The sequence below is a fragment of the Oryza sativa genome, chromosome 9 (assembly GCF_034140825.1).
Source record: "Oryza sativa Japonica Group chromosome 9, ASM3414082v1".
In the NCBI taxonomy this organism is placed as follows: Eukaryota; Viridiplantae; Streptophyta; class Magnoliopsida; order Poales; family Poaceae; genus Oryza; species Oryza sativa.
This window is the reverse complement of record NC_089043.1, coordinates 11,556,792-11,569,061: the sequence shown is the minus strand read 5'-3', so window position 1 is coordinate 11,569,061 and position 12,270 is coordinate 11,556,792. Positions and strand designations below refer to the sequence as shown.

The window sequence follows — 12,270 nt, the reverse complement described above, 5'->3', positions numbered from 1 at the left end:
TCCAGGTAGAATAACGTAAGAACGCCCCTGCCTGAAAGTTCTTTCAACAATAAATACATTGGATTACATCTCTCGGCAAGACATTCCTTGGCCATCTTTCTTTTTCTCTTTTTTCTTTGTCACAACAAAGCAAATTGGCTTTGCCATCTCATTCTAATGTTCCTTTTCGTTTTCTGCAAATTAACTATCTGAGTTTCAGATTATGGCGTGTATCACGAGCTGGAAAATAATTTATGGCTAATGAATTTATATATATTAATTAGGAGTGCAGGAATGCTGGGTGTGTTTGGTTGCAAGCCACACTATGCCACAGTTTGCCACGCCTAAGGTTAGGCAAATTTAACAGGTATTTGGTTGTAGCCACAGTTGTGGCAAGATTCCCCTCCAACAAATTGGGTCCCACGTGTCAATGGCTCAAAAAAGTGTGGCAAGATTCCCTTAGGCTTAGTAAGTTGTGGCTAACAATTTGATCACCCCACCTTAGGCAAAGTGTGGCAACTTTTGTTGGCAAGTAATGGTAAAGTGTGGCTGGGAACCAAACAGCCCCAGGATTGAACAAGACCAAACAAAGCTACCGGGGGAGGGGGTGTTAATGGTAGGTAAACCAAAAACCCAAAATCTTTTGCGGAATAAAAGATTTTCCTCGAACATAGTAGATGACGAACCCCTGTTGCCATCGGTCGATCCGCTCCCAAGCCGCCGATCAGACTGCCGTAGCCTCGCCACTCAGACTGCGCGCACACCTGCAGTTAGATTAAAACCTTGGGGAGACTAAAATCAAGGAAAAGCAAAAGAAAACTGAAAAGAAAAACTCAGCCAGCTCACCCACAAGCCAACCACATGCCGACGGTACCACCACACATCACTAGGGAGAAAACCTTGCACCAAGCTAGCTACTGCTATGCGAGACCAGTCGCTGCTAGGCCTACAACATCGCGACACCGCTCAAAGCTGATAGAGCCAAACAACTGAAGGACACAAGCGCTCGCAAATGACATCCTGATATTAGATTGCATAGGGAGAGGGTGAGAGAGTAGAAAGATCTTCCCATCCCCCTATAGACCCACCCGTCAACATAGAGCCAAGAGCACCGCAAACCGCCCAACCAGCATAAGCCTTGCTAGGCAGCTAATCACCAAAAGTGAGGACTCCCGAACATCATCACAATTTAGAGCTTTGGAGGAAAAATGTGAGAGAGAAGAAAGATGCGCTCTTCCCCCACACAGACTCGCCACCATCATGACAACCAAGCACCGTTGCAGTTGAGGACCAACAATTCAAAGCGAAAAAGGCATAGGTATCTCCACGGACGACGCCTCCAAGGAGGTTGCGACACGGGAGCATCACCATCACCCGCCCAAGGACTCTTGAGCGAGGTTTTTCCTCGGGGAAACTCGTCAGAGAAGGAAAGAGGGCATACCTCAACACCGCCTCCAAGGAGGACTATGCATGGATGCATCTCTCCAAATATATTTTTAAAACAATTTTCTCTTCTAAATTATTTATCTGATATATGATCTGCTAACGAGTTCATTGTAATTAAATATTTACAATAAGATCTCATGTAATTATATTCCGATTGATAAATATATATGTTTTAACAAATAAAATTTGATGTTTCATACATCTATTGCACATTTTAAGTTTTGATTTTGTAATATTTTTGGATGAGTGTGGTTGGCGCTCAACATTTCATACAATGGTTTGTTGGTGTTGCAACCAATATTTATTAAATGTTGCATCCTTTAAAACAATTGATGAACTGAGCTGAAACATTTAATCCAGGGATGAAACAATTTTCTCCAACTTACGAAACAACGACTAACGCCTAGCTCTATCCAAAATTGTGCCAAAATATTTCTTTTCTATGAGTAATTTTATTTTATTTTTCCTTATTTTTGAAGTTTGAAATGTTGGTTATTACATAGGTAGGTCCGAATTTTTTTAACAAAGAAGTATGAGTGATTCTATATTCGTCAAAGGGTGTATTTGACACTCTCCTTTCTCATCTTCTACACTCTTATTTTCTACACACGTGTTTCCCCAACTGCTAAATGGTGTGGCATTTGTAAAAAAGAAATCGATAGAAAAATGTTTTAAAAATTTTATCAATTCATTTTTCAATTTTTTTAGCTAACTTAATTAATCATACGCTAATGGGCTACCTTGTTTTCCATGCGGGGAATGAGTTGCGAACCAATAGGTTCGAACCAAGCCTAAGAGTATCTCCAATAGCCTCTCCATCTCACTCTCCAAGTCAAAATTTAGCAACTTTATTTTGAAAGAAAATCGTACTCCAACAGCCTCTCCATTCCACTCTCTAAGCCATTCGGATGGCCAAACTCCTTCCCTCACTTGCCAAACTTGGCCAACCTATCCCACTTGCCATCCATGGGTCCCACAACCTTCTATTCACTTTTTCTCCGTTCGGGAGCAGAGTGGCCAAAAGGGAGAGGTAGTGGCTGACGGCGGAAGCTTGAGGATGGCGAGATCTCCGATGACCATACGGAGGCACGGGACCTGGTCCCCTCGGAGTGGCAAGCCAATGGCAAGATCTCCGTAGGCGGCGGCACCCTGCAGGAGAATCCGAAGAAGAAGCAACGCCCTACAGGACCACCGCCTTTGTTTGTTGGCCCAGTGCCGCTACCGCCCTTGCCGGTGCGAGCAAGAGGTCCTGCACCACCCATTTGGCTGAATCCACGTCGTCGCCGTTTGCCCAAATCTGCGTCACCGCTTCGTCATCATCACGCCCATGCACAACCTCACCGCTTATGCCCGAGACGACGAGGATGGTGGTGGCGACAGTGACCATTGCCACCGCCTACGGTCCCGCGGGGATTTGGCCAGTGGCACGACAGAGAAGAGGAGAGGGGGGAGAGAGAGAGGAGAGAGAGGGTGAAGAAGCGGTGAAATAGTAGAGAGGCTAATAGGTGAGACCCACATTTAGATTCGATAGTGTAATAGAGAGTCTGTTGAAGTGAAATGCAAATTAGACTTTCCATTTGGTTTGGCAAGTTGGACAAATAGTCATTTGAAGAGTGAGATTTGGAGTTTCTGTTGAAGATGCTCTAAGAGCTATGCTCTAAAACAGGCAACATTTATAATTAAAACTGTCAAATTCGTATGAAAGTTCAATATTTTTTCCCCAAAAGTTGATTCAAAATTTTGAAAATGGATCGAGATTGTGTTCCTCGGTTTCTAATATGCGAAAAAAATATTACTAGCACCCCGTACGGAATGCAAGAATTTCAGATAATCTTCGGTCAGAGTTAGAGGCAAAAACAGACCAACAGTTTAATATCAAATACTCCCTCATCTCAGGTTATAAGACGTTTTAACTTTGGTTAAAGTCAAACTGCTTTAAGTTTAACCAAGTATGTTGAAAAATAGTAACGTTGTCAACCCAGGACAAATTTATTATGAAAATATATTTAATTATTGATTTGATGTAACCAATTTAGTATTATAAATATTAATATATTTGTCTATAAAATTAGTCAAACTTAAAACAGATTGACTTTAACCAAACTCAAAACGTAAAATAACCTAAAACGAAGGTAGTAGCAAAAAAAAAAAAGAAAAAGTTCACATGTTTTCGATTGATGCCTAAACTAAACAGAGAGGGGTGAGTATCCTCTTCCATGCGGTTTCTTCCGTTGCAACGCACAGCACGTGCGAGCTAAGTTTGCATCTTAAAAAACGCGCGGAGGCATGGCCCACGCAACGCGCCAAGCCACCACATCACGTTCGCGCCCAAGCGAGGGCGGCGACCGATCGTCGACCATGGCGCGCCGCCGCCTCGCCGCGGCGACGACGACCGTGCCGGCGATCGGCGTCCTCATCCTCCTCCTCGCATTGGCGCCGTCGCCGGCGACGGCCACGGTGCCCGCCCGCCGCAGCGCCGTGTCCTACTACGCCTCGGTGGAGAACCGCCTCCCTGCCGCGGCCGGCATGGAGCTCGTCTGCCGCGCGCTCGGCCCGGGATTCGACGTCTACCCGGAGCTCAGCGTGGTGCCGCGCGGCCGCGTTCCCCGCGGCGGCGCGCGCGTCGCCGAGGTCCTCATCGAGCCGGGGCCCGAGCGGGTCGCTTGGGTGCTCTGCAGCTGGGGCTACGAGGGGAACTACCTCGCCAACCTGAAGCTGTTCGACACCGAGTGGCCGGAGGCGGCGGCGTGCCAGGACCCGGCGGCGAGCGGCGGCGAGCTGTGCCGCCTCGTGTTCGAGGACGACGCGGTGTCCGTCGTGGCGCCCGGCGGCGAGCGGCGCGTCGTCGGCGACCTGCCGGTGAAGCGCTGCCGGCGACACTGGCTGCTGTTCAGCACCGGGTGCACGTACCCCGACCACCCAAACCCGTACGCCGGCCGGCTCCTCCGCAACGCCTTGGAGTTCTTCGCCGTCTGAAGAATCTGACGGACTGATCAGATTTTTTTTTGTAATAAATTTCTGATTAGTTTTGTTAGGATTTAGATCAGAAGCATCCCAAGGTGTCGATGTTTGCGAGATAAATCAACCAATTTCGTATGGATTTTGGTGCCTTTTTTTTGCTGGCAAATCTGGCATTCTCCATGAATCTTGCAATCATGCGCGCACGCCGAAATCTTGCTACTTCCTCCGTTTCACAATGTAAGTCATTCTAATATTTCCCACATTCATACTAATGCTAATGAATCTAAATAAGTATATATGCGTAGATTCATTAGCATCAATATGAATGTGGGAAATGCTATAATGACTTACATTATGAAACGGAGGGAGTACCAATGAAACAAGAAACGAACAACCCGTTGAATTAATCCAATTGCCAATTCAAATTTGCTCAAAATTTTACTACACCGTCACAAAATTTCAAGCGAATAAAAATTCTATCAGAAATATTTTTACGATTCTCGCAAAAACCAGTTCAATTCTTCGAAGAACAACAAAAAAAATTCTCTACATTTCATAGGAAACCTGAACTGCAGTTCTTCATAAATCGGCCAAGATGGAGCAATAGAAACATAGGAGATCGAGGACACTCATGTTCAAAAATTCAAAATTCAAACACTCGACATGTCTCAAATTTCAAACTCTGAAACTGATGAAACTCATAATAACTCTATCATTAGATTACTGTGAGGTGTGGTCCTCGTGACCGTCCAAAAACCGTTGGCTATTTTGAGCGCTCTTCCCGCCAAATTTGGCTCGGCCGCGCGCGCCCGCCGCCGCCGCTTCCGCTCTCCTCTCCATCTCTCCCGCCACCGCCACCGCCTCCTCCCATTTCCCGCACGAGCCACCACCACCTCCACCTCCGCCGCCACCGCCGCCGCCGCCGAGCGATTAACTCCTCTCCTCCTCCTGCACGTCGTCGTCGTCGTCGTCTCTCTGCACGCGAGAAAACGGGAGAGGCGGCCGGCGCGGCGCGCGGCCACTAGTCATCCCGCCAGGGCGCGCGCCATGTCTCTGCACGCTCGCGTCGCGCTCTTCGCCGCCGCGCTCGCCGCCGTCCTCGCCGCCTCCACCGCCGGCTTCATCTCAAGTCCGTCCTCCTCACCGTCGTCAAACGCAACATCTGGAGATCTGACGAACACTATATGCATGTATGTGTGCAGATGAGGCGGTGGGCGCGTCGTCGGCGGCGAGCGGCGGCGCGGGGCGGAGCTTGCTGCAGGCGAAGAAGGATTGCCCGGTGAACTTCGAGGAGGCGAACTACACGGTGATCACGAGCAGGTGCAAGGGGCCGATGTACCCGCCGGCGCTGTGCTGCCAGGCGCTCAAGGACCTGGCGTGCCCCTTCACCGCCTACATCAACGACGCCCAGACCACCTGCGCCGCCTCCATGTTCAGCTACATCAACCTCTACGGCAAGTACCCGCCGGGCCTCTTCGCCAACACCTGCAAGGAGGGCGCCAATGGCCTCGAGTGCCCCGAGGACACCCCCCAGATGAAGCCCGGAGAGGACAAGGCCGCCTCCTCCGCCGCCGCCATTGTCGCCGCCGTCGCGCGGCCCGTGCTCGCCGCCGTGTCCGCGTTCTTGATGCTTATCGTGTCCTGAATGATCGACCCCATCGATCATATGTATATCTGAAATTAATTAATTTCTGCACTGCACAGGGTGGTACGACGTAATTAATCTAATTAATTAATTAATTAACCTGTTATTTCCGCTCTTGCAGTTGCTTGTGGATGTGGTAGTCAAATTCGGAGCTCCTGTAATCCGAATGCATGTGTTTATCATTATATGCTAGAGATCCCAGAAGATTGCCACCATTAACATGCATGTTTTAAAAATTCATTTCCAATTTCAATCCATATAAGAAACCATATCTATGTACCTATCTCTATCTCTATTCTCTCTATCTCTATTCTCTATCCTCTTAAAAAAATAAAAGATGCTTCCATCGTCCGTAAAAAAACCGGATGAAAAAAAACCAAATATGTCCGATAAAAAAACCGGGCGAAAAAACCGGAAAAAGAAAAGAAAAAAAAATCTGTCCGATCTAAAAAGGACAAAAAAAAAAGAAAAAGAAAAACGAATCCGACTCCGTCAACACGGTAAAAAAGGGCGAAAAAAATAAAATTAAAAAAAAAACAAATTGTCCGATCAAAAACCGGGCGAAAAACAAACCGTGCGAAAAAAACTGTGGAAAAAAATGCCGGCTGTAAAAGAAACTAAAAAGACGGAAAAAAAGTCTGATCTGATGCAACCGAAAAGAAAACAAACACCCTAAAAAAAGTCAAAATAAACGGAAAAAAACAGAAAAACGCTAAAGTCCGTTCAGGATGCAAAAAAGAAAAGAAAAAGAAACACCGTCCAAAAAAAGTCAAAAGAAAAGGAAAAAATACCATCTGATCTCTATTACCTATCTCTACTGTTATAAATTAAGGATGTTTTTACCGGAAGTTTGGTACGTCATCCGTATTTGAATCGGTTTCAATTTTATGTTTTGGTTTTAATCTATATATATATATATATATATATATATATATATATATATATATATATATATATATATATATATATATATATATATATATATATATATATATATCTATATATTTATATCTATATCTCTTCTCTATCTCTATCTCTATCTCTACTCTCTACTACTTAAAAAAATAAAAGATGATTCCTTCGTCTGTCAAAAAAAAATCGGGCGGAAAAAACCGAGCGAAAAATACCGGGTGAAACAAAAGTCCGATAAAAAAAAGGGAGCGAAAAAAACGGGAGAAAAAAGTCCGATCCAAAAAACCGAGCGAAAAAACAAATCAGTCCGATCAAAAAAAATACGGGGCAAAAAAAAGGAAAAAAACGAAACGAATCGGTAAAAAAAGGGCGAAAAAAATTTTAAAAAACTGTCCGATTCCAAAGAAAAAGAAATTATATATGACATGGTAAAAAAATCGACTGGACGAAAAAAACCGAACGAAAAAACCAAGCGAAAAAATAAAAAAAATCCGATAAAAAGAGGGGTGAAAAAAAAACAAATCTGTCCGATAAAAAAAAGGAAAAATAGAAACTAATCCGACTCCGTCGCCGCGGTAAAAAAAAGGGCGAAAAAATAAAAAATATCTGATTCCAAAGAAAAAGGAATTATATGTGACTCGATAAAAAAATCGAATCCTATGAAAGGTCCGACACTAATAAAGTGGCCAAAAAACCATTCGTAAAAAAAATACAAGAGAAAAAAAATAAAAAGGACGGAAAAAAGAGCGGCGGAAAAAAGTCTAATTTCTATTCGTCGTTTTAGTAGTTCTTTTATATATCTTCTTTATCTCTAATCTAATCTAATCTAAATATTTAAAAAGAGAAGTTTCTACCGTATATTAAAAAAGAAAAAAAATTGCGCGAGAAAATAAAAACGGTTTAAAAAACGCATGAGGAAAAAAATGCCAGAAAAAAGCGCAAAAGAAAACGCGCTAGAAAAAAAAGTTCCGTAGTCAGTAAAAAAACACGCGAGAAAAAAATATTTCCATCGTCTGTAAAAATAAAAAAAGCATATGAGGAAAAAACTGCTAGAATAAAAGACTAAATTGATGGATACTTGGTCGGATAGGCTCCATCGATTTTTTTTCCATCTCCTACACGACTTTTGTTTCGTCATCTATTCTCCCGTAGGGGTGGACAAAAAGCTCAGGCTCGCGAGCTCGGCTCGGGCTTGGCTTGAGCTCGCGAAGCTCGGCTCGGCTCGAAGACTAAACGAGCCAAGCCCGAGCTCCCTCCACAGCTCGTTTCCAAACCGAGCCGAGCCCGAGCTAGCTCGCAAGCTGCTCGGTAGGCTTGTCAAGCCTATGGAAAACTGAGTTCCCTAAGCGAGCCCAAGCCCATTAACAATTGTCTGGCCCATGAAAGAGAGAAACCCTAAGTCCTGAGCTGAGCCGAGCGCGAGCCGTGGCCCGTGAGCGCCTGACGCCCCAGATCCGATCCCTCCCCTAATCCCCTTCCTCCGTTCCTCAGCCACTGGCGCTGGCGGCGACTGGCAAGAGGAGTTGCCGGCCGCCGCATCCATCCCCTCCCCAGCGCCAGACCGCCAGCGGCAGGCCGGCAGCGCCGTTCGAACTTCGAAGCCCCCTCTATGCCGCCGCCGCCGGCCCGCCACCTCCCTTCCTGCCGCCTCGCTCCTTGCGCCGCCTACCTCCCCTACTGTGGGTCTGTGGCTGCGTCGGCTCCGTCCTCCCTCCCCGGCGACGCCCCCTGTGCCGTCGGCCCGCCGCGGCGCCGCCTCCCTTCCCTAGTTCCCTGCACCACCTCCGGCCTCCGTCCACCGTCCCCAGTGCCGCTCGAGCCGAGCTCGACGCCCCCTGCGTCGCCGGCGTCCCTGACTCGACGCCGTCCATCATGACCTCGCCGAGACGCCATGTCGCCAACCGATCGACGACAATTCATGCATCACGCCGCAACGACGAGCCTAGGATGAAGAGGTTCGTGATGTATTTTCTCATTTTTGTGATGCATGTACATGTAGGCATGTAGCTGTAGATTGTTGTGGTCAGTGGAGTAGCGTGTGTGTGTGTGTCAGTGTCAAACTGTCAATGATTCAATTACAGAAAGAATGAGGCAAATAAATCAAAAATGTTGTACCAATACTATAGTTTGAGGCTTTGAGCCATGTGTTTTGTGTAGTATATTATTCAATTACATGATGATTTATCATTTATGTAGGCAAATGGATGGCTCATGGCTGGAACATGTTGCTGTGGAGTGTGGAGAAAGTCTAGGAGTTGGAGATTTGGAGAGTTCCTTTTAATATTTTGCGAAATAATAATTAGATGTTCTATAATTATTTTGTGAATTTGAGAATGGAGACTTTGGACTTTTGGAATGTGGTCTACTCTAAGTTATGTACTCTCTATAAGACTATAACTATATTACTCTATGCTTCTATTATGGTGTGGTCATGACTATTAAGATTATGTGTGTCATGTTGGGGCATGTCCTGTGAGTGTGAGGCTGTGAATGAATGATGGAGATTGTGGAATTGTGGTCTTGTGAAGTTGTGATCTTGTCAGCTTGTGAAATGTATAATATGTTGTTGCTGTCTTGTTGATCGTACATGTTGATTTGGCTTGCTAATTGATTGCTCTATTGTTGAAGTATTTACTTGCTGCTGTACATCACAAGCTGGCTCGAGCCGGCTCGAGCTTTGAAACGAGCCGAGCCGAGCTGCACTTTTTGCTCGTTCAACTAATCAAGCCGAGCCAAGCCGAGCCTGTAGTTGAGCAAGCTTTCACGAGCTGAGCCGAGCCAACTCGGCTCGGCTCGTTTCCACCCCTATTCTCCCGTATTGGAGACCCTGCACATCTTTATAGGCAATTATCATACTATTTTGTGAAGTATAGCTATTATTCTTGATAACATATTATATGGAAATAATCTTAGAAAATAAACATATTTTAATTGTTATTTAGAGAAGAGTGCACAGTGATTAGGATTTGATTGGTTGCAATAATGAGATTAAAAGAATATTTTAGATTATATGCATGTTGTCACATGAATAATCTAATTATTTTAGGTAAAACAAACATCGTAAGGTTGCCATCATCGAGGTTGGGATATTACATTTAAGATGTTCCAATTTTCTGATTTTCTGATTGTCATATATGGTTATGCATGAAAAACATATATTATCATTATATTTTTTTCACCCGTTGCAACGCACGGGCATATTTGCTAGTATAATAAAAAAATACTACATAATAAGGATTCTGGTAGAGGATTTTCGTCCGTCTTAGTCCATCATCCACATCGCATACACCTCTTCAAATCCCAAACCATCACAAATCAAACTCAAAAACTAAATCCCAATCCAATCGAAATCATCACAAAATCATCCGGATAGATCACAGGATATGAGAATTCAATTGAAAATCACAAAATAAGTCACACAGAAGATGAGAGTAGAAGCAGAAATGACAAAATAAATCACAAAAGAGATGATAGGAGAGGGAGGGGTGAGTGGGAGGCCGTCGTTGCTCCTCGCTGCCTCACCGGCATGGAGGTCTCGAGATCAGGGCCAGATCCTAACTCGCCATTGTGTCAGGAAGCCACCGACTCGCTGCTGCGCCGGGGAGATGCCGAGAGGGAGAGGGAAGAGCTAGATCCCGAGCCACCGTGCGGCCACTGCACCAGGGAGATGTTGAGAGGGAAAGGGATGAGGAAGGCAATGACGACAAGGCCGAGGAGGCTGGCGGAGGTAGGTGGGGGGGTGGGGGGGAGGCGGATGCGGCAGGTGGTGGGGGTGGTGGTGAGGAAGTGGGCGTGCAACTGGGATCTGGTTCATGTGCAGTAGCTAGTGTGACTGCAAGTTAAGCAGTCACACAAGCACTACTGGGCTTGAAATGGATGACTGTAGCAAGTATTGTAGCGCTTTACTATAAAAAATATATATATTTCTGAATTCACTATAGCAAGCGATTTGGAACATTGGATCAAGAAATAGAGGGCTAATTATATGTAGTTGCTATTGTGCAGTCACAATAGCAACTGCACTGGACCTCAATCTGTGCAGTGGTGGTGGGGTGGGTGAGAGTGGGGCAGTGGGAGCAACTATGGAGGAGGAGGAGATGGTGGTGGAGGAGGTGTGGGGAATCGGAGATAAGGTTGATTGGCTTCGATCGGTTTTTTCATAGGCATTAGTTTTTAAAAAACCAGCACCTATAGTATAAATATAAGTGTTGGTTCTTAAAAAAATTGGGATCTTAATTATCGGTGTCAGTTCTTCTGAAAAGACCGACACTAATATTATAGGTGTCGGTTTTTATTTAGACACTAATATTATAGGTGTCACTAGTCCACGTAGCCAGCTCATTCGACGGGCGGGCTCACTTACACATACCATCACATTTACACTTTTTGTCATCGTTTCGTGTTAAAGGGTTAACTCAGGAATAATATGGTTGGAGGGAAGATGCCCTATAAGTTGGCTCCACTATTGCTAAACAATAAGGTGGTACTAAACATACACACAGCTCTCATGGACCACACATGCTATATCTTAATTAGGCCAGAATGTCACATAATGGGTTAGGTCGAGCGGAAGGAGGTAGGAAGCAACGGATTAGGCTAGGGGCCGGGGGTTGAAAAGGAATGAAGGAATGCTTTCGACCCAAAACCAATGAATGATTTTAGTTAATTTTTTCCAATTAAAGTGTATAGTGATACCAATGTTTTAATTCGTTGCTTAGCTCTTAATAGCTGTTATAGCATTGGAAAAAGTCTTGCTCATTTCAACGCACAGACATTTTTAGTTAAACTACAAAATTAGTGCATAGTACAACTTTAGAGCAGTGTAGCACATGAACTCAATAAAATTACAAAAGGGGATTAGTTTGGCTTATATACTAACAGGATTTCCAAATGAATAATTACTCAACCTTCATTTAAGATCTGTTATAGCATCGGCGTCAAGAATATTCTGCCCGAATCTGCATTCCACGATGAGCTAGCTGGTCATCGCCGTCGCCGCACCTATGCCAAACTTGGGCCCCACCTCACAGTCTCACCCTCGTACTCGTCGCTGAGCTTGCTCCACCACCCATCTGACAACCACACTGTCACCGACAAGTGGGCCCCGCAGCCATTACCTACAACTGCCCCTCGCTGGACCACCGTGCTCCCGGTCCACCCAGCAGCTGGCAAGCGCGGGCCCAGCCAACGTCACAGCCACCAACACACTGACATGTTGGTCCACAAAATCAGCGGGGCCCACGTGTCATTGAGCATGCAGACTCGGCCGGTGCCAGCTCAGCTCGGCCGCGTCGCTGCTTAAAACCTCTCTCCCACTCTCACGCTCT

At 45.4% G+C, this 12,270-nt stretch overlaps 2 protein-coding genes across 2 annotated transcripts; both read left to right on the top strand.

Annotated features, from left to right (window-relative positions):
* Nucleotides 1-3,656: 3,656 nt before the first annotated feature.
* Nucleotides 3,657-4,521, top strand: LOC4346655 (uncharacterized). The gene has a single exon (XM_015755960.3). The coding sequence runs from the start codon at nucleotides 3,712-3,714 to the stop codon at nucleotides 4,399-4,401; it is 690 nt and encodes a 229-aa protein (XP_015611446.2). The 5' UTR covers nucleotides 3,657-3,711; the 3' UTR covers nucleotides 4,402-4,521.
* A 631-nt stretch (nucleotides 4,522-5,152) lies between these two features.
* LOC4346654 (GPI-anchored protein LLG1) lies at nucleotides 5,153-6,145 on the top strand. Its single transcript, XM_015756006.3, has 2 exons — nucleotides 5,153-5,515; nucleotides 5,589-6,145. Exons 1-2 carry the CDS (start codon nucleotides 5,434-5,436, stop codon nucleotides 6,029-6,031), a joined length of 525 nt encoding a protein of 174 aa, XP_015611492.1. The 5' UTR covers nucleotides 5,153-5,433; the 3' UTR covers nucleotides 6,032-6,145.
* The last annotated feature ends 6,125 nt before the right edge of the window (nucleotides 6,146-12,270 follow it).

What these genes read in the sequence shown, in the direction of transcription:
- LOC4346654 (XM_015756006.3), top strand. Translation starts at nt 5,434, where the DNA reads ATGTCTCTGCACGCTCGCGTCGCGCTCTTCGCCGCCGCGCTCGCCGCC. An exon ending in CACCGCCGGCTTCATCTCAA is followed by an intron (nt 5,516 to 5,588) that starts GTCCGTCCTCCT and finishes GTATGTGTGCAG; the next exon opens with ATGAGGCGGTGGGCGCGTCG.
- LOC4346655 (XM_015755960.3), top strand. Translation starts at nt 3,712, where the DNA reads ATGGCCCACGCAACGCGCCAAGCCACCACATCACGTTCGCGCCCAAGC.